This window comes from Rosa rugosa, chromosome 5, assembly GCF_958449725.1.
Source record: "Rosa rugosa chromosome 5, drRosRugo1.1, whole genome shotgun sequence".
Taxonomy (NCBI): domain Eukaryota; kingdom Viridiplantae; phylum Streptophyta; class Magnoliopsida; order Rosales; family Rosaceae; genus Rosa; species Rosa rugosa.
The window spans coordinates 41,964,393-41,985,987 of NC_084824.1; the positions used below are offsets into that span (position 1 = coordinate 41,964,393).

Below are 21,595 nucleotides of genomic sequence, written 5' to 3' on the forward strand. Positions count from 1 at the left end.
GTTAGCAAGATTAAAGGTATCATCATTCCTTTATATGATACAAATGATGAATTCATTTGGGATCCGGCCCTAGTGAAAAATTTTCCATTAAATCGGCTACTTGGCTTCACAGCCAGAATTTGGAACCTTTCAATGATGCATATATTATGATCAAGGTCTAGAAACTTAATTAACATTCCCCCAGAAGTAAAAGTTTTTGCTTGGCTTTTGATTAGAAAGCGATTGAAAACTAGGGAGATAATCAACAGATTCAATCCCACTATAGACCATTCTTGTGCTTTTTGTCATATTGTTATTGGAAATTATAATCATACTATGGACCATTCTTGTTCTTTTGCTAAGGAGGTATGGAGCTGCATTGGCTCTACTCTCAAGCCAAATGGAAATTATGATATAGTCGCTTGGTTCAAAGAAAACTTCATTGATTAACCTTGTGACCAAGAAGCAATGAGCAAAGCTATGCTTATATGTTGGCAAATCTGGGAAGCAAGAAATAATATTGTTTTTCACCAGATCATTCCTCATCCTACCCAAGTTCTTGTGGCAGCTACTGCTATTGATTTCAATTTCTGGAAGGAAAATCCTATAGCTACGAAGAGCTCTTCTAAACACACTTGGTGCATTTAATGGGATCCACCAAGCTCTCAAATGGTCAAGCTTAACTTCGATGGTTTTGTTATTCGTAACAACAAAAGCTACTACTGGTTTTATCATAAGAGATTCTAATGGTGCTTCCTTAGCGGCGGGCTCAAAAAATTAGGGACTACTAATGTCTTGCTTGCTGAAAGTTTTGCTATTTGCGATGGTCTTTGTCAAACAATACATGCAAAAAGAGCATCAAGAACACTGTGACTCCAAAACTCTTATCAAGTGCATCATTGGTCAGTATTCCATTCCATGGAGGCTCAAGTGAGTCATTGGTGACATAAGGAAGCTTGCAACATGCTTTGAAGACATCAAGTTCAATCACATTTAAAAAAATAAAAATAAAAAATCGAATAGTAGTTAAAGAGAGACAATGGGGGCAGATGTGTCTTTCTCAAACAGTTAGAGCTAGGGTTTTTGACCCAAACTCTCTACATAAAAAGGCAAACACAGCAAGGGGTCGAGCCGTGTCGTCTCCCAAGTTCTCCATATTTCCAAGACTGAAACGAGGTTAGCGTCTGGGTTTTTGATTCGCCATGGGAGTTTTCACCTTCATCGTCAAGAGCTCAGGAGGAGAATGGAGCGGGAAGCAATACGAGGGCGACCTTGAGGCCTGTGCTCCTTCTTCCTACGCACTCCAGAGGATGCTCGTCCAGGCCGCTCTCTCTTCTGACAGCTCCGGTGGCGTCCAGAGCTCCTACTCTCCCGTCACTCCTTCCTCTGCAGTCTTCCAGGTCTTCCATCTATTCCAACTTTTATTTTATCTCCTGCCTTTGATTTCTTCGATCTATTTTGTCACAATGTTAGATTGGATTCTTGGATTTGCTTTTTTTTTTTTTTTTTGCTTATTCTCTATCGATCTGGTTCAAAATAGAAAAAAAGATTCATGATTTAATGCATTATTCATGTTGAAATAAGCTTTGATTTGGTTTGAGTTGTAAATTTGGTTCAGTACCCAAATTGTTTTGGAGGCATTCGCCAATTATTGAAGAATGTCTATTTGACATGGATATATGCATGTTTGATTTACTCAAATTGTTGGTACCTGCAACCATGGTGATTAGATGTATTCGCATGTGTTCTGTTGTAGTTAAATGCCATTGTATTATATGTTTCTGGTGGGTAGTGCCTACCTGTTGGCTAAACATTGAAACTGATTAGTTAGAAGACAATCGATAGGTTATGCTGGTGCTTTTTATGCTTTTTTGATCAGGTGGTGTAGTGTGGAATTTTTTAACTTTTAACGTTCTTTGGTACAGGTGATTATTGGTGGTGGTGGAGGTGGTGGTGCCTTCATTGGTGGAGGTGCCGCAGCAGCTCCAGCAGGCGGTGCAGCAGCTGCAGCTGCAGAGGCCCCCGCGGCTGAGAAGAAGGAGGAAGAGAAGGAGGAGAGTGATGATGACATGGGATTCTCCCTCTTTGATTAAGTCTAGTCATATAATATGTCCTTTAGTTTTTCTAGTCTCCTCCCTGTTCAATTTGCATCTATTGTTGGATCATTGTGAATTGCTTGGATGAGAGTATGAGACATGACGAGTTTTGTTTGAGATCTTTTGTTAGACAATTGGATGCGCACTATTTTAAATGACAGTATTGAAAGTGTTGTTGCCTTGTTTCCGAATTTCTCAACCTTTCATGTTTTATTTGTAGCATCAACTATGATTCCTTAGTTCTGTTTATCTTGTGCCGAACAGAGCATGTCTTTACTCCTGCTGTTAAAGATTCTGTGTTACTTGCCTTAGAATCCAAATTGTGTATTTGACAAGGATCACAGATTCACAGGCCCTTCCTTCCATGGAGAGGAAGTGTATATGGCCATGAGTTGGATGCTTGTCAATTAAATGTTATAGCCAGTTTCCACCTTGTCCTTCTATTTGGTGGAACCAAGTAAAAGACACTTCCCTCTTTTTATAACCTTGTGGGATGTGTGGTTCTTCATTTGACTGATATATACAAAATAACTTAAGACCTTATTGCTTATATACTAGGTCTTTTCTTATGTGGAAAAGAAACTATCATCGAATTGCAGTAAGCTCTGTAAAAGCCTCAAAGATTGTGGTTATCTGTGTGTTCTATGAAATTTGAGACTTTCTTTTGTATCTGAATTGACAAGTGATGAATGAAACAGTAGTGATATGATTGAAAACAGATTGTGTTATTTAGTTGCTGAATTTGATTATTGCTATCTAATTTACATAAATGTAATAGTATGGGTTCGAATTTGTGTCCACTTAATGGTTTTGATTTCGTCATTGCTGCCATTTTGAGCACAACGTGCTTCGTGGGTCAAAATTGAAAGAACTGTAAATGTTCTTAAAAACCCTGCATCAATCAATAATCCTGGTCTGGGTAGGAAGCTTAATTACCATTCAACATTTGCTTTCTTTAGCGGAAAGCCTAACTTCCAGACGAGGTCTGTTATAAAGAGTTGATCCCACCATATGGTGCTCTTACATTTGTCAGAGTATAAAGAAAATCCAAATGCAAACATAAACGCATACTTGATTGCCACTATGGTCTACTGTCTGGAACTGATGTAAATTTCTTGTTCGGGAGATAGGTTGTCCTTATCGGTATGTATAATGCTCATTGGAAAATATCATGGACCGCGGTTTGCTGAAGTATTTAGTTTTTGGACTAATTAAACTCCCAGACTGTTTTAGTCAGTCAACTCGTCTTGGCCTCTGGATTGTAGATACTCATGTCAATGTTAATGTCAAGGAAACGCAAGGAATGAAGTTGCCTTCTATGCCTAAGAAATGTAGAGTTGATATATTGAGAAGGGACTTTAAGGAAGCTGTGACAGAACCTATCTGAAAAATTCAGTCTCCTGGAATCTAAATAGTCTTGGTACAACATGAAAAAGGGAACTCGTGCATGCTTTGATCAGATTTTAAGCCATGTCTTCTTTTGAGCCTTTTTGTTTTTGTCCTTGTTTATGGGAAACTGCTCAACAATGAGGGCTAGAATAAACTGACTTATACTGCTAATGCTACTTGCCCATTCGAAACTACTTGATCATCTTTTTTTGTGCGTTGATAAGTTTAGTTTGATCTTTTTTGTACATGACTTTTTGTCTTTCTTTTTTTGGGATAGTTTGATCTTAATTAATCTTCAAAAAAAGTCATGTACTTACTACAACAGAGCTTGAAGAAGACTCACTTCTGATTCATATGAAGCATTGCCCTGGAATACAAGAAACCACGATTCCTAACTCTATAAAATGAACCTTTCATTCTTGATTGCGGATTTAGATAATATTCTTCAGAAAAGCAGTAATTTATGCACATTGATTGTTCTCATGCCTGGGAGAGGCGCAATAAGTTCATACTTGATAATCATTAATGTTGAGCTGGATTAAACCTGGTGGAGTAATCAGAGATTGCAATGGTCAGTGGCATTATGGTTTTATGCTTAATGTTGGTCATGGTGATGTCCTTGCAGGCAGAAGCATGGGATTTAGTTACTGTCCTTCGCATTCCTATTGAACTTCACTTCAGTATGCCTGAAGTCGAATCGGATTCAACCATCCTCATCAGCAACTTTCTAAATAGTGCTGAGACAGAGTTACATCCTCTTGGTATGTTGCTCACATATTGCAGAAAATTCATGGCCGGAATCCTTCTCTAGCTGTTTAGTCGGTCACATTTACCGTGAGAGGATTATGGTTGCAGATGAGTCATGAGTTGGCGAAGAGAAGCATTGAGCAGGACTGGGGGTAATGTAAGCTTCCTTATATGCCAAGCTTCATTGTTCAGAGTTCAGACTGTCCTTGCTGATCTTGATGGCCTTGTAAGTCCTACACCTGTTGCCACAGCTATTTCTTAGTTTGTTTTGTTTTTGTTTTCCTTTCTAGGCCTCTCACTATCATTGTACCCAAAAAATAATACTAGCATAGGAAGAGAGTAGGCTCAAAATTTCAATTTTTGATTAAATTTTGGTACTTTCAGGTGTGGATGAAATATTGATCAATATTATTACTCTAAAGTTCATTTTAGAGATATTTTGTATATCACTCAAATATCAATAAGATCATATTACAAAAATTTCAAATAAGATACCAAGAAACTGCAATAAAGTTGCTCACTAGCAAAGAAGCAATTTGAATCAACCGGATCCAATTCTAGAAAGAAGTCAGGACCTCTATGGCTCAATGATTTTGTAATCGGCCAAAGTGATGCCACATTTAGCCTTTAAAATGTAATATCCACAAGCATTAATGAAATTTCTCTTTCGATAAAAAAATAAAATAAAATAAAAAATCCTAAGATATTCAATTAACTACTTTTTAACATTTTGGTGGACCTTGTGATATGTGTGTTTGGGCCTGGTCTTAATTGCAGCCCAATAAAATCTACTAGGGTTTAAGCTCTTTCCTCCCCACTATCCCCTTCTTTTGTGTTTGCCAAGGAAGATGTCTCGGCCGGAGCTTCAAAACCCGCCGGAGATATTCTACAATGACGACGAAGCACGCAAGTACACTCGCAACTCCCGCATCATGGAGATTCAGTCCGAGCTCTCCGAGCGGGCCCTCGAGCTTCTCGCTCTGCCGGAAGATGACGCCCCCAGGTTGCTTCTCGACATCGGTGCGTTTCCTAAACCCTAAAAATCTCACCTTTCACACTTTAGTGAATAATCAAAAGGAAAAGCTGAGTGCTTTGAGGGTTTCTCTGTAGGTTGTGGCTCTGGGCTTAGCGGAGAGACCTTGTCCGAAAGTGGGCATCAGTGGATTGGTTTGGATATTTCCCAATCAATGCTTGGTGGGTTTTTTTTTTTTTTTTTGGTTCTTGTTGAGTTTTATGATTGTTGATTATAGTTGGGCATTTCAATTTTTATTATTGTTGTTCAACAATTGTAGATGTTGCACTGGAAAATGAGGTTAAGGGTGACCTGTTGCTTGCGGATATGGGCCAGGTATCCTACTTTAAGCTTCATGAGACTTAAGCGTTTTGCAACATTATGTTATTTTGATCAAGAGCCGTTGCCTGATGTCTTCTCTGCTGTTTAGATTAATCCTGCAAATTAGTAAAGAAAAGAGATGAATATGGTTCGATCCGAAATCAATTTTTAGTGTAATACTATGTTTGGATTTTGTTTCAGGGGTTAGGACTTCGTTCCGGAGTTATTGATGGAGCCATAAGTATCTCAGCTGTTCAGGTTACTTTTACTCTCAGTTGCCAGTTTTGATGATGATAAAGAGTGAATATTCTAGCTAGGTTCTTTTATCAGACACGCTCTATGTTAGCATGTGTCCCTCGCCTGGAATTTAGAGCTCTTGCTTTATTATTATATTGATTATTGATAACTTGGAATCGGAGCCAAATTTTAAATTTAAATGTTTTGCAATGCAGTGGTTGTGCAATGCTGACAAATCCTCACATAATCCACGATTAAGATTGAAGTATGTTGCGGTTACTTTTGGTTTATTATGTTTCATCATTAATTGATATCCTTGAAATGTAATTTATCACTTTCTGGGTTCCTCTTGTTCTTTTACCAGATTAAGCATAGGCTGAAATTTTGATTTCTTTTTGGCGTGGATTTGAATGGTTTTGGCTTAAAATCTTTGCAGGGCTTTCTTTGGGTCATTGTACAGATGCTTAGCTAGGGGAGCAAAAGCTGCATTTCAAATGTATCCAGAAAATCTAGACCAGCGGGAATTGATTGTGAGTTCTGCAATGCGTGCTGGATTTTCTGGTGGTATTGTCGTTGATTATCCCAACAGGTATGCAACGAATCAATGAGAGCTTGTCTGAAAAGGGGATCCTACAAAGTGGATATAAAATTGCTCTCATTACTTGGTTCTTTGATCATGCATGATCCCATTAATGAACAACAAAAGCCTTGTAACTGCTCCTCGTATTTGATTATGAACCTTTTCTGCATCAGCTCTCACCTAGATCCTTCTATTACTCAAAATGATCTAAACAGTGCAATTACATATGAGCATGAACTTCAGACTTTTATGCAGCATGGAAACTATACATCATTGACTAGCTCTCTCTTTTTTCTTTTTCTTTTTTGGCATGTTCCTGAACTAGCTCTTATGGCATGCTGTAATTGCAATTAGTAAGGTTTTTCTGTAAGGACAGGTCCCTAGTTCTCATGATAGGACATGGAATGACTCTCTCAAGAAATTTTGATGAAGTAGAAATTCTCAAAATAAGTGGAAATATGAAAAGTTATAATGGTTGGTGTTCAACCAATAATAAAGATTTAAACCAGTGATTGCTGAATTCTCATTATCACTGTTGCCTTCCATATTGCTAGAGTCCCAGCATGTAGATTTTTGGTTTAATTTTAATTCATTGTGTTACCTTTCACTAATCCTGTTTTGTTGCAACACTTACTAGCAATTAGTGAAAGGTAAATGGCATTTGTTGCTGAAAATTCTGCATTTTTTTAGAAAGTATTAACTGAACATAAATTCTATGAAAATTGTCAATTGTTGAAATGTCATGGAAACTGAAACATCTGAAATTCATTCTAGAACCATTTCCTGCCCAATCTATTTCGTACACCATTAACCTATCAATATTTTGTAACAGTTCCAAGAAAAGAAAAGAATACCTAGTCCTCACGTGTGGTCCACCATCTGTCAATACATCGGTTCCTGAGGGTAAAAGTGAAGATGGAGATAGTTCCTTTGATGACGATAGTAGTGGAGATGAAGAAAATCAGACAGTAAGTTTCCGCTATCTGGAGTGAATGTATTAATACCCTATCATTTCCTGGTTTAGCCCAAATTGTTCAACGAGGCTCATATAAATTTAAAGGCAAAACCACAATAATTTATTTCTTAATGAATTCTTAATGTGATATTATGTTATGTGTCGAGCAGGTTTCCATTTCAGACAGGCACAGGCCCAGGAAAAAGCAGAGAATAACAAAGAAAGGTAAGGGGAGAGATTGGATACTGAAGAAGAAGGAACAGATGAGAAGAAAAGGAAATGTTGTTCCTCCAGACACAAAGTACACTGCTCGGAAACGAAAGGCTCGCTTTTGATGTTGCACCAGGCCTAAATGTATCAGTTGGAAGTTTACAGGTTTTGTGGCCTTGTCACTAGTGGTTTCTAATACACAGTTTAAAGTTTATATAAGCACCCTGTTGAGGGATCTTCTGTAAGCAATCCTGTTGTAATTTGGTTGTTTCATTGGTAACCTTAATTAGTTGGAGAAAACATTAGAAAAGTGCCTTGTTCTGTTCCGAGGTATTAATGAGATCCTGGGATGCTTACTAATCAGCATCTCAAAATCTGTGCATGTTCGGACTTTGGACTCTAGCAAATAGCAATACATTACTTTTTTAATCTATAATGGCAATAAAATGTGCTAGAGGTCATTGCCTTATTCCAGTAAAGAGGATTTGACAAGAATGAGACATATTTCTGAAAAGGATAGGACTTATCCCGACCAAGGTGATCTATTCTCTTAAGCTATTTTCTGTCGTTTGCTTGCAAGGGGTGCACTCTAAAACAGATTTGACACTAGCAATGTGGCTACTTGTGATGACGATTATGACTGATTTTGTGGGTGACATTGTCTATGACTCAGGTTCAATAACGCCCCCATCTGCACTTACTGCTTGCTTTTCCTTTAGATTCTGTGCATAGTAAGCCTCCATGAGAAATAACTGGAGATTATGTAGCACTTTTCTGGGGTGATAAAGCATGAAGCCTTGTGATTTGTTATGACATCAACATTACCACACAAATGCTATAACATGGAAGGATTTTTTCAATTACTCCAATTAGTTGCATTGCAAACAAATCATCCTAAGTACTACTTTACAATAACCATATATTTACATATGAAGCACACGACAACTTGAAAATACTGAAGCAGCCTGGCCAAGCAGCAGCGATCATAAATAGGATGCCTCCGTAATCAATGTCATGATCTTCAATTGCTGGGGGATACTCATTCCACCCAGTATCCTAAGAAACCACAGATTCACTGAACGGAAATTCTTGGGATACTTCTCAGCTTCAGGATCCTGATTGATTTTCTGTAGGCACGAAACAAACTTTATGATCATAAGACTGTTGGCCATCAAATGTGTCATATAAAGTATGAACTTGTATAAGACTAGGAGACTCTAAAGTGATTTCCCAGTTCTTTATGGTTTTCATTAATCTATTTCTTCCATATGATCAAGAGTTAAATGAAATAGTTGCATAATGCAATACAAAACAAGAAACCTGTCAAAGTTGAGAAATCCTAAATTATTAAGCTATAAATATAACTCTACTGGCAAGACGAACAAATTATCTTGGACCCAGAAGGTATGTAATCTAGAGTACCGAATACTTTCCCGGTCAATGAAGTAGGCTTCCAACTTAAAGAAAAGAAAATAAAAAACCAGATGCAGCTGAGGCCACTTCATATATTTTTCAGTCAAGTCCATTGCCACTTCATACTTAATAGTTGATGCCGTATTTATCACACCATGAGTGATTTAAAATTTAAGAATACACACCTTCTCCAAATAGCTGCTCAAATCGAGCAACAATGTGTTTCCCATAAGTGTATTTCTTCAACGCATGAGTATGAGCCCTTATGCGATTAATCAATATCGTTCGTTGACTGTCTGTACAGATTTCAAGAGCCTTCTGCACCACATAATTAGCAAATTGGTCCTTCATCATTATCTACAACAGAAATCAAACATGGTTGTTAGGCAGTAGAATGGGAGCTTCAAAAGCATCACAAAATATGGAACAAATGTCAACAACTATGTAAATAACAGCACTTAACAAGTTTACGTTGGTCCAGTAAATGTAAAAATCTTGATATCCAGGACTGGAGGATCAATCAAGAATTCTTACCAATAAGTTATCATTTCCATCATTAGGGCCAACAATCTCCCTTATCAACAGTTCTCGTTCTGCAGCGTCACCATACTCCAAACATTTCTCAACAACATTGGATGCAAATTTATGCTGGCTCAGCTGTACAATATGACCCGACAACTTGCTAATAATTCGGCTTCTTTCATGAGGTTTCCCCCTCTCCAATACATGCTGCCAACCATTAAAATATATATTAGAATCAGCATCCAACAGTTGACAAAATTCAATCACAAAAAATAGACATATATAATATACATATATAACAGATACACTGTTGGAGGCACAAAGCACATCCCACTAACTTAATTGCGACGAAGTGATACATAGGGACAACGAATATCTCACGTTTTTAATAGAAGTGTCTACAGCCCTCTTTAGACAGATATGTATGCCTCTATGTACGCATACATTATATAAACCCTATTCCCACACAAATATGTATGCATCTATGGATGTATGCATATAAGCATGTGTCCGAATATATGTATTACGAGTCTGCTAAAGAACTTCTGGAGTAGATTCACACAGCTATACAGGTCTATGTTGCAAAACAGTGACTACTATATCTCTGGAGTGACCATGCCTTTTCAATAGATTTATTAAATTCTAACTATATGAAGCCAGTATCCCCACGCATTCATGCATCTTGTCACACAACTTCGACCAATAATTTATGTAGCATAGGGCATCATCTGATTCCAGCTCACCAATATACTTGACTCAACAAGATGGATTTAAACCTAACAACACCAAACCAACCAATCATACCATTCCCACATAGATATGTATGCATCTATGTATACATAAAAATAAGCATATCTTTGAGTATATCTATGAGTGTGTCACAGAATTTCAGGAGTAGACTCACACTGAGCTATAAATAGTCTCCCTGTGACAAAACACTGACCACATAATCTTTAGAGTAGGCATGCCGTTTCAAAATATTAATGCAATCAAAGTAATTCTCACTATTTGAAGCCAGTTTCCCCACTACATTCATTCCTCTGCCTCGCAATTTCTCAATACGATTATTTGTGTGTAACAAAGGGTATTACTTCCAGCATACTAATATCCTTCCTCAATCAATTGGATTTGAACCTAACCAATCATCTCATTTACTGCCTGAGTCAAACGCCTAAGAGCTCTCCTCTCTTTTTTCATTTTTTAGAAGAAAGAAACTTTATTAGAACAAACTTAGAAGGACATATGAGAAAATTACGTGTGGACAAGTAGTCTACACATGAGAAAATTGCGTGCAATAGCTTTATGGCTATCTTCTTCCTATATTGAAATCAAAACTCCACATGAAACATGCCATATAGTAGGAAACTACCACTGTAGACTGAATTTCCATTATGCAGACTTTATTACATTTTCCAACAGAAAGAGAGACTCTAGAGTCATAGAATAGGAATCACAATAACCCAATACCAACCTGGGAGACATAATTGCCATACTGGTCCTGAGCAAGAGCACACACAGAGTCCAAAATCTCATCAACTATAAACTGGCATTGCAACTCATTTGTACAATGCTCCAGAACTCTCTACAATGAAACAAAAACAGGAAACAAGCTCAACTTATTTCACGGTAATCGGAGGAAGAGAAGTAGTCCAACCCATCGAGTTTAGCATACCTGTATAACTCGGCAACCATAGGGATGCATTGAAAGTGCTGCAACTTGACCATGGAAAGCAGATATTATAAACCCAATCTTTTCTGTTGGGATGCTCTCAATACACTTTTGTATGACATGGTTTCCATTTTGGTCACGAACACATCTCATAACATGTCCATCCAACTCATGTACAAGCCTTGCTTTCTGTTCAAGCTCAATCACATCAAGTGCCTGCCCCACAAAGAATTTAGAGTTTTATTATTGGACCCAAAAAGTGTTCTATTCTGAGAAGACAATTATGTTATGCACATAGCTTCAAATTCCAATTACACAACCCAAATACTGTTGGCAGCTTGTCAATGTGTGCAAATATGCTATTAATTCTAGCCTAAACTATTCATAGTTGGCTCATTAAACTATATTGAGAAAAACACCCATGAGAAAGGATACCTAAGGAACTACAGTTAATCAACTATCCCTTTCCAAAAGATGATCACAAAAGAAAGAAACAAAGAGATACGCAAATACTGTTGGCAGCTTATCAATGCATACAAATATGCTTCTAATTCTAGCCTGAACAGTTCATAGTTGGCTCTTTTAACTTACGAGTTCGAGCAAATTACCCAAGAAAGAGGATACTCAAGCAAGTGTAGTAACTCACCTATTGCTTTTCAAAAAAAACATGGTCACAAAAGAAATGAACATAGAGATAGCAATTCATTCCTGACGTAAAAATAAAGAAGCAACTTGCAACTCATGCATGGGTTAATTCTTAAGAGAGAAGTTCTAATATTTTCAAAAATAAACAATAGAAGTACTATCCAAGTATCCATATGTCACTAAGAACCAAAGAGTGGATGATGAAAGTTTATGAATGTAAAAAACAACCAAAAAAAAAAAGTTCAAAAAATTTAAGCAATTACAAGTTTACAGTTTGGACACAAACGTCACTGGGACACTTGATATCAAAGGCCTCTTCAGCACCTTCAAATCCCTTATGAATGATGTAAACCAGAACAATGAGAAAATTTAGCAAACTTATAAACAGGTAGGAATCAGGCAATTCAACTCATGAAACCTTTTAAAACTGTTGAGTACTTGTGTATTACAAATGCAAATCATCAGAAAATGTATGTGCAACTTGAAGTTAATTACCCAGACATAAGTAAAATAGTAGCAGCACTTATCACATTTAAATACCTTTTGGATTACACGACAGCCATACATCTGCAGACTTAGAGGCAAAATTTGGCCTGAAAGTTGATTGGCAAGATCCTTCCTTTGCTGAGGGCTTCCATATTCAAAAAACTGAGACAGAGGAAAAAGAAATCAAAATATCATGTCAATAATCTATGCCTTTAAGAATATAGAGAAGAAAAAAAATAATCCAGAAACATACCTTTTGAATCACATAGTTACCAAAAACATCAGTCATTAATTGACAAGCATGTGGGAGAACTTCTCTGAATACAGAAGCCTTCTCTTCAATACTACAGTTTTCCAACTTCTGCTGGATAAATCGACTCCCATGTTGATCAGCACTGGAGTTGAAAAATTCACGATGACTTAACTTGTCCTGAGAAAATTAATAAATAAATCAAAATTGAGCAGAAAATAGAACTTACCTAAATTCAACAATATGTCCTGTGATATCAGATAGCTCAAATCTGCGGCCTTTGCCAGATTTCAACTCCTCGAGAAAATTATAAATTTTGGGGTCATGAAGACTCTCAAAGCCTCGGTGCCCTGGCCATCCATGATATAAGCCAGTATTTCTTCCTGAACTTATGGATGATGTTGGCAGAACAGGACTATTTAGGGGTGAGGTAGGATACTGCATCAAAACACCAACATTTGGTGCACTTCCATAATAGCTGGCACTTACTGGTCCTCTTTGTGAGTTCAAATTCCCCGGCCCTCCATTCCTCGGATGTTGGATTTTGTGGTCATCCAAACTAGCGGCATGATTGGACACTTTGTTTAAGTCAAGACCACCTCTAGATGCCAATGGAGCATACTGGCCAGAAACACCATATGACTCCACAAACGGCTGTTGATAGTATTGCATATACATAGGATCGGAATAAGAAGTTTGCAGAGGAAACCCAGGCTGCCCATATGACTTGCTTATATGTTGCACATCAGCCCCAGGTGAAATGCTTCCCGCAGATGTTCGAGTATTAAAGCTTGAACCCACAGTTCCCTCAACAACAACAGGAACAGCCCCTGGAGGATGATATCCACCAACATATGGAGAAAAACCAGGGGGGTTTAAAGCATATCCACCTACATATTGTGGAGAAACAAAGCTCTGTGCCTGAAAATTTGAATAATACGGATGTGTTGCACTCGTGTAGGCTGCTGAGTTTGCATAAAGTGGATGTGCGAACCCTGATGTCTGGAGTACCGGCTGTGCATCTGCTGCAAATTTGGAGGTATTAGGGTGATAGTGATCCATGCCAATATATGTGCAGTGAGCTCCTTGAGGAGTTATCTGAGATGTGGCATTGATTTGCTGTTGCTGTATCTGGTATTGCAGGAAATTATTCTGGTAGCTGGGCGGCCACTGTACTTGATTCTTTTGATTTTCTGGCATGTTTGATACATTAAGAGACTTCATTCCAGATTCAACAAGGGAAACACCTGCATCATTAACACCTGTGCTCCTGGTATAAACATGAGACGACGAAATTGCAACAGGACTGGATGAGGCTTCATCATTTAGTGAAAGTACTGTATCAGCTGCACGTTCTTCATCTACATTGGGCCTAGGGAGATCATGCAAGGAATTGGAAACAGCACTCTGATTAAACTCCTCAGGTACCCCATTGCTTGAGGTATGTGAATGATTATCTACAGGTGAAGTAGACCCACAAGAATCTTCCTGGAAATAAATATGATTTTCATTTACAACCATGGCATTTTAATGAAAGGAAGCTAAAAGCTACCAGCAGTTATATTTTCTACAATCCACTGTATGGTAAAGGAGTAATTTCATTTATCAATAAAAGCTATTTTATAAGAAAAAATGGTAGGGCTATGAACTTAACAATCCAACAAGAAAAAAGATCATGAATAGAAATCAGAAATTTGTGCACAGTAGTGAATAAAATGTCAAAATACTGATTTTAAACCTGTTTTTATTCACCCACATTTTTCTGTTGTCCTATCAATTGAGCTGCTTCCTCTCCAGAACTTGTCTGATCTACCCAATCATTAGAAGTCTGTTGAGGTGTCTGATCATCCTCTGACTCTTCCTCGTGTGTAGGCAGTAGTCCTGGAGACATATGCAATGAACCATTACCACTGTCATCAACGGGTCCCAAGTTTGGACTGAAACTACCGATATGGCGTGCCAGACGTCGATTCTCCCATGAGATAAGGGGAGAAGGAAGTCTTGGATTCAGATTGACATTGGCACAGTAATAAGCCAGATAAGCTGGATCTGAAAGCAGTTGCTCCTCAGACTCGCACCTTTCAATAACACTAGTTAAACTAGCCAAGCTTCCAGTCATGCCAGAGTCCTGCTGGGATATCAGATTATTAATGGCCAAAAATGAGCCCTCCATACTTGGGGGTGCACTTCCACTTCGATTGGGGGCAACATCCTTTCTGCTGCTATGAAACCTATGGTCTCTCAGAAGCAATTTCAACTCCTCTGCTGTCATATTAGCAGATGATGATGCAAGTTTTGCCGGCTTCTTATGGGAACCCCAGTTTCCACCAGTTTCTGACATTCTAATTGGACTCTCAGTCGCCATGCTACTGGAAGATTACTATGCCCCCGCTTTTCTATGATAATAGGAGGATCTCACATGCTCCCCTAGCAACACCACGAGATAATGGATATATTAATTAATATGTGGGAGAACATGGTAAGAAGAAGAAAAAAAAATTACTAGAGTGAAGTATTTAGCAAATTGAAAAAACACTAGAAATGTGACAAGGAGACATAATCATGGAACAAGCTATGGTTTGAGATTAAAGTCTGCTAAATATGCTCCCTTGGTTAGTTTTTTCATGCCAAGAAGTAACTTTCCTAAAGTCATAAACATTGCTTTATTCCAAAAAGTACCTTTTTTTTTTTTACTAAACTATTCATAATTGCTGGAATATGAAATCCAAAATGTCGAAGAATATATATGGTTCTAGAAAAGCAGAGATATTGAAACTAATTTGTAACCATAACCACTGCTTCTTTATTGCTACCTTTGCTAAAATGTACAAAAGAACTAGGATGCACTCGAAAATTACTTATCCATGGCTACCCAACAGCTTGAATAAAGAAAGTGAAACACACTTACTATTTAACAGAATGCAATTGCAGAACTTCCAACACAAATTGAGTTGTATCAATATACACCAGCAGATTACATAAAACTTAACCCTATGCTGAGAACAACATAGGCAGAGGAAAAGCATCCACCTTTGAACCCTCAAACACTTCAACACAACAGAACTAATAAGAGTTCATAGTTTTGACTTTTCAATAAGAACCCAGAACAACATATCATCGAATTCAACACTCTTTTCTCCCCAATTTCCTAACCCAACCAAATCAAATGCAAGCAGAGAGGCTCAACAGAAACCAGAGATAACCAGAGAGGACCCACCTCAAGGCCAGCCACCCCAAGCTTAAAACTTTTCAACTTTTCAACATTTCAAAAACCAAAAACCATGAAAAACACAATCTTTTTGAGAACCCAAAACCATTCAAAATTAAAACACACAGAAATGAAAGGAGAAGAGAAAACCCATTAGCAGCCAAGCACTCACATACACACAAAAAAAGGATCAAAGAAGGAACACTCAAGTACTTGAAGCCATAGTTGCATTAGAGAGAGACAGAAAGTTTGAGTCTTGAATAGGCTCACCCAAAATTGAAGCAGATTCCCTCACACCAGCAGCAGCAGCAGCTGATGCTAAAGATTCACTGTACCAAACAAACCCTAGATTCTCTTTAGAGAGAGAGAGAAGAGAGAGAGAGAGAGAGAGATGGGTCTACCAAAAATGATGTCTTTGGCTCAATTCAGCGGGTATTTACTATTTAAAGCTCTTTTGTTTCTTTAAACCGAAGAAAAGAGCCAACTCCCGATAAGGTTGTGTTTCACTTCAAATATCAAAAGAAATGGATTTTTTTGTTCGCTTTTCATTTTGAAACGTGATGGGTTTTATTTTATGCTCTTTTCTAATTCTAGTCATAGACTTTAAATCTAGTTGTTATATGCGTCATTATCCACGTATGGCTTAAATAAACCTCATTCCGTGCTCGGGTTGTATGGGCCCAGCCACGTGAGCAGCACGTGTCAGTTTAGTAAGAGAAAATGTAAGTAAGTCCTGTTTCCCGGTAGCCTAGTGGTGATTTAAGAAATGATCATTTACCCGATTTTAGGCTAAAAATTGCCCACTTGCTCCACCAACTGTTTTTTAACCCCATTTACCCAAAACACTCTAAGGGATTATTTCCCATTTACCCAATTAATTCTTTTTTTTTTTTTTTTGAGACTTTTTTGCCCTCTCCTTCTTTCTCACTTAGAGAGAGAAGTCATCCTCCACCTTGCTGTGCTCCGGTGACCAGTGGCCGGCGCGGTCTCCGGCGACCGGTGACCGGATTCCGGCGACCGTTGACCGGATTCCGGGAACCGGTAACCGAAATCCGGCGACCGATGACCGAAATCCGGAATCCGGCTATTATTGCCCCCCAGTAATCATATTACTGCCCCCCAGTAATCATATTATTGCCCCCCAATACTCATATTATTGCCTCCCAATAATCATATTGTTGCCCTCCAGTGAATTGTATAAACTCCCAAAACCAAAATGAATACACTACAGGCACAATTGATCATATTATTGCCCCCCAGTAATCATATTATTGCCCCCCAGTAACTATATTACTGCCCCCCAATACTCATATTATTGCCTCTCAAAAATCATATTATTGCCCTCAAGTGAACCAAAATGAATACATTAAAGACACAATTGATCAATTTATATGTTCAATTGTACACGTTCACTTTTTTTTTCCTTTCCCATTCTCGGAGCTCATAGTATACAAAAAAAAAAAGTGATATGGGCACCCAGAAATTGCTCTGGGCACCCACCGAGTGTGAGGCCGGTGCAGGGATTGGTCGGATCGTCATCGTCTTCGTCGAGATGGGAAGAGTTGGCGAAACAAGGTTGATGGGACCGGACCACCGACCTCAACCTCAACCACCGTACGTCTTCGTCACCGTGGGTTCCCCAGTTAAGACCCGGCCAAGATCCGGATCGAGAAATAGAGACTAGATGGCCCAGAATCCGCCGGATCGATTGAGTTGTTGGCCCGAATCCGAAGGTGGAGCGCCTGAGCAGCCATGGCAGAGAGAGAGAGAGTCTGGGGGAGAGAGAGTATGGTTCGGGTGACGGCGGCGCTCGGAGGTTGAGGTCGAATCCGGATGCAGTGCTCCTATCTTCTCTGATGGCGGTGGAGACTTGATGGAGGTGGTGGCCCGAAGCTGCCGGAGCAACCATGGCACAGAGAGATAGAGAGAGGGAGAGAGAGCGAAGCCGGATGTGGGGCGCGGCAGAGAGAGAGAGAGAGTGTGTGAGAGAGAGTCTGAGAGGATAGAGTTTAATAGGGGGCAAAACTATCACTATAGGTTAGATTGGGTAAATGAGGTCAAAAAACTCTTGGTGGAGTAAGTGGGCAATTTTTGGGCTAAAATTGGGTAAGTGGTCACGACCCCTTAAATTTACCTTTTTCTCATCATCTCTCTCTATCTGTTTCCTTGTTGGGTATGACTACTTCTGAAAACCATCATCCTCCCATGCAATTTTTTGGTTGGTCTCTTTCCTTTGTCTCCAGACTCTTTTAGCATGGAGATTATTTCTGCCAATCAAATTCCACTACTGATCGAGATTAATATGGAAAACCATGATATTGATTTGTATTTTAAAAGTTTCAATTTAGAGGTGAGCTTTCCTCGATTTGTCAAGATTAAATGTTGTTGTTTGGATTACAATGTTTACTATGAGGATTTCTTGGGACGAAAATTACCCGGATCTTTGATGAGACTACTCGGCAACCTGTTCTCTCTTTTCTCTCTCCTCACCGCAATGAATCTCGGCGTCGATGACTCAGAGATCGAAGGCTTTCGTCGGACTTGGAATAATAGCGAGGGTTCGGAACCAGTGGGCTTAGAGAGGGCTTCCGGGTGGAGTGGTTTATGGCGGTGATAACAGCGGCTCTCGTATCGTCGGCGATGCATCTCCGGCCACCCAAATCCAAGGGGGGGGGACAGAAGATGATATATAGCAAACCAGAAACGAGGATGATGGTTTGAGTCTTTTAGATGTTTCAGAAGAGAAGAATAGGAGATGAAGGAAACAGAAAGAGAGACGGTAGAGATGAATAGAAAAGGACCGGCCGCGAGTGTAAATCAGTCGTATATCAAGTGAGGGGGAGTGGACGGCTGAGGTTACTCTATGAGGTAGTGTAATATAGTACGAGGAGAAAGTCTTCAGGTGGCAGAAGGACGCAGCAAATTTTGGTTGGGATACAACATTACAACTTGATAATTTTTTTTTGGCAATCTGCAATTTAATGAGTTTAACTCTAAACAAAATTTATAATAAACTACACATTACTTACATTATGCTATTCGAGAGGGACTTTTTGGATAAATGAAGTTTTGGTCATGTAAACTCTTCTTTTACTTAATATGTTATTAAGAAAAATGAATTTGTGAGTAAGTGATATAATTAGTCTCGTTTGCCACTATTTCAACCTTGATTAAGGTGATCAACTCTACATACGCAAAAATACATAGATAGTCTCAAACTTTCAATTATATGGATTGCACAAAATCCTTATATGCCTACTAATGTGGTCTAATTTGTTTATTAGATATATAGAAAAAAATATACATTCCATAAGCAATAAGGTGGAGGAAATAGATTTTATCAAAATCGACCGTCTAATATTATCAGGATAAGAATAAATGTTTATGGTCAAAATTTTAGCTATTTTCGTCGTCGTTTGGGTCTTCATCTACTAGGTCAACCCTAAACTCTAAATACCACATAAAACTAATATGCTCATAACCGCTCATTCGCAACTTCTTTTTTCAATCTGTCAGCTCTCACACTCTCGTGGGTATGAGCTATATCAACTAATATAAAAATTTTGGGAAGTTTATCTCCTCGTGGTTCAGCTCCCCTTAGGGAAGTATAAGTGTACAAAGGGTTGACCACTTTGTTTGATGTCAAAATGACGGCGGATCAAGTTAATTTTTTTTACAAAGTACCTACTAATACGCTATAAATAGATGGGTAATGTCAAATTCGATTTTTTTGATCGCACAAAATACTTATATACCTACTAATATGGTCCAACTTGTTTATTAGTTGTATAAAAAAAATATACCTTCCATAAGCAACAAGTTGTAAGAAATAGAATTTATCAAAATCGACCGTTAGATGTAATCATGATAAGAAGAAATGGTGGTGGTCAAAATTTCAGCTATTTTCGTCGTCGTTTGGATCTCGATCTATTAGGTCAACCATAAACCATATATACCGCATAAAACTAATATGCACATAACCGCTCATTCCCAACTTATTTTATCAATCTGTCAGCTCTCACACTATTGTGGGTATGAGCTATATCAACTAATATAAAATTTTTGAGAAGTTTATCTCCTCGTGGTTCAGCTCCCCTTAGGGAAATATACGTGTATAAAGGCTTGACCGCTTTGTTTGATGTCGAAATGACGGCGGATCAGGTTAATTTTTTTACACTGTACCCATGAATACGCTATAAATAGATGGGTAATGTCAAATTGTGTTTTTGACGTACACATGTATCCATCGAGTGAAAATTTAGCCATGATTCGTGGTCGTCATGACATTGGTCAATGACAGTCAACCTACATTTAAGGCAATTACAAATACATCATTTTCACTAAAATTCCGACGGGACACACGGACCTGGAGTATGATTAACTTTAGGCGAAATTCTTTAGTTGTGTTATTTTATTTATTAATTCAAAAGTCCTTTTGTGTATTGGATGAGCAACTCCAAACATGTCTAGTGGTCGAGTTCTATCCCCACATGTCAAACAATAGAGTGAATAGACCTGATAAATTATAATGCCTTATTTCCAGTGAGAAAAAACATAAATTCTAAGAAAATGGTTGATGTGAGGAGAGTTTAAAGCTGTGAACCTCAAAATTTGTTCAAAAAAAAAAAAGCATTTAATTCAAGATTGTACATACATAAATAAAAGTTAACAACTCATCAACATTTAATTTCCTTTAAAGAAAATATAAACGTGTTCAAAACTAATTAAAATCTAACGAAAATGCATTTTTACGTCCTCAAGTGTTTTATGGTTTTAGAGTTGGGGGTTTTCATTTGGTTGGCCCAAAATCCAGGATAGTATCATGGCAATATAGTTTTGTTGTTCTGTTTTCTTTGTTGCATAAAAATATAAAATAAAAAAATTAAAATATTGTATAAAAAAAACTGTAATATTGTATAAAATGAGGAGTAGAAATGAGGTTTGAGAAGTAAAATTTACCGAACTCTGGGGGTTGGGGAGTTACCATATATTCTCCCATTCATTGATGTTAGAATGTTAGAAACTGTTACTTTAATAGTTTAATCCCATCTTGTTGGACCCGGCCTTCTTTCTTTAACCCTTCTACTTTATAGACTTTTTACACTGTTACTCTTTTTTCACCTCTGTGAATCTAATGTGGGACCCATGATTCCTCCTTCAACTTTAAAAACTCTAGCAGGTTACCCGGTTGACACAAATCTGCGGCTACGATTGCTGCAATAAGCTGGACGGCTAGAAATCCTGCTGATGTGGGCGAGCACTCCATGCTTGGAGCATGGAAGAATTTTCGCATTCTTTTTGTTTATTAAAAGTATGATATGTACTAAATTTTATAATTGTCTCATCCAAAAAATCTTTGAAAGTTTTGCAAGTGTTGGGTGCTGGCACCCAATCTCAGGTTTTTACACTAAACTGAGAGTAGTGTTTAACACTAAGATTTTGGGCTTTTCATTTCTTCCTTGATTTTTGAAACCAAACGTGGGGGAGTTGCTTGGAAGATCGGTATTTCAATTTTTGACTGGATTAGGTTCGGCTCCTATATTATGTGTCGTACTGGTTCAGAGATGATGTTTGAGTTGTGTTCTTACATGGTGCTCTAATTAGGTGGAGTAGTAATAATGGCGAGCTGTTAGGTTGTGTTTTCAAACTCATTGTTTTGTAATTTTGGAACCGACAAGCTTCCCTAGCACTGTCAGTTGTGTCTTGTTTTGGGACCCAATCGACGTGTGGTATTTTACATGTGGTACTTGTGATCCTTGTATTCGGTGCTTTCGATTCTGTTTTGGGGCATTATGGTTTCAATGCAGGTAGATCTCTCATATTTAGGAGAGAATGATAGGGGAGTTTATATTTACCTCTATGTTTCAGTGTTGGTG

The 21,595-nt window shown here is 38.2% G+C and overlaps 3 protein-coding genes across 3 annotated transcripts; 2 read left to right on the top strand and 1 right to left on the bottom strand.

The window, feature by feature from the left end:
* Positions 1-1,089: 1,089 nt before the first annotated feature.
* On the top strand, positions 1,090-2,266 carry LOC133709421 (large ribosomal subunit protein P3). Its single transcript, XM_062135154.1, has 2 exons — positions 1,090-1,379; positions 1,905-2,266. The coding sequence occupies exons 1-2, from the start codon at positions 1,182-1,184 to the stop codon at positions 2,070-2,072; spliced, it is 366 nt and encodes a 121-aa protein (XP_061991138.1). The 5' UTR covers positions 1,090-1,181; the 3' UTR covers positions 2,073-2,266.
* Positions 2,267-5,022: 2,756 nt separating this feature from the next.
* On the top strand, positions 5,023-7,908 carry LOC133708184 (18S rRNA (guanine-N(7))-methyltransferase RID2). The gene is made up of 8 exons (XM_062133637.1): positions 5,023-5,231; positions 5,322-5,405; positions 5,504-5,559; positions 5,746-5,802; positions 5,997-6,046; positions 6,218-6,370; positions 7,194-7,329; positions 7,487-7,908. The coding sequence occupies exons 1-8, from the start codon at positions 5,060-5,062 to the stop codon at positions 7,649-7,651; spliced, it is 873 nt and encodes a 290-aa protein (XP_061989621.1). The 5' UTR covers positions 5,023-5,059; the 3' UTR covers positions 7,652-7,908.
* Positions 7,909-8,359: 451 nt separating this feature from the next.
* Positions 8,360-16,183, bottom strand: LOC133708183 (pumilio homolog 6, chloroplastic-like). The gene is made up of 10 exons (XM_062133636.1): positions 15,990-16,183; positions 14,268-14,938; positions 12,741-13,999; positions 12,515-12,656; positions 12,316-12,423; positions 11,134-11,346; positions 10,933-11,043; positions 9,474-9,668; positions 9,125-9,296; positions 8,360-8,653 (listed from the first exon to the last, which is right to left on the bottom strand). The coding sequence occupies exons 2-10, from the start codon at positions 14,874-14,876 to the stop codon at positions 8,634-8,636; spliced, it is 2,829 nt and encodes a 942-aa protein (XP_061989620.1). The 5' UTR covers positions 14,877-14,938; positions 15,990-16,183; the 3' UTR covers positions 8,360-8,633.
* Between the last annotated feature and the right edge of the window lie 5,412 nt (positions 16,184-21,595).

What these genes read in the sequence shown, in the direction of transcription:
- LOC133708184 (XM_062133637.1), top strand. Translation starts at nt 5,060, where the DNA reads ATGTCTCGGCCGGAGCTTCAAAACCCGCCGGAGATATTCTACAATGAC. An exon ending in TAAGTATCTCAGCTGTTCAG is followed by an intron (nt 5,803 to 5,996) that starts GTTACTTTTACT and finishes TTTGCAATGCAG; the next exon opens with TGGTTGTGCAATGCTGACAA. An exon ending in GTCGTTGATTATCCCAACAG is followed by an intron (nt 6,371 to 7,193) that starts GTATGCAACGAA and finishes ATTTTGTAACAG; the next exon opens with TTCCAAGAAAAGAAAAGAAT.
- LOC133709421 (XM_062135154.1), top strand. Translation starts at nt 1,182, where the DNA reads ATGGGAGTTTTCACCTTCATCGTCAAGAGCTCAGGAGGAGAATGGAGC. An exon ending in CTTCCTCTGCAGTCTTCCAG is followed by an intron (nt 1,380 to 1,904) that starts GTCTTCCATCTA and finishes TCTTTGGTACAG; the next exon opens with GTGATTATTGGTGGTGGTGG.
- LOC133708183 (XM_062133636.1), bottom strand. Translation starts at nt 14,876, where the DNA reads ATGGCGACTGAGAGTCCAATTAGAATGTCAGAAACTGGTGGAAACTGG. An exon ending in GTAACTATGTGATTCAAAAG is followed by an intron (nt 12,424 to 12,514) that starts GTATGTTTCTGG and finishes CCTCTGTCTCAG; the next exon opens with TTTTTTGAATATGGAAGCCC. An exon ending in GCTGTCGTGTAATCCAAAAG is followed by an intron (nt 11,347 to 12,315) that starts GTATTTAAATGT and finishes TTTGTGGGGCAG; the next exon opens with GCACTTGATGTGATTGAGCT.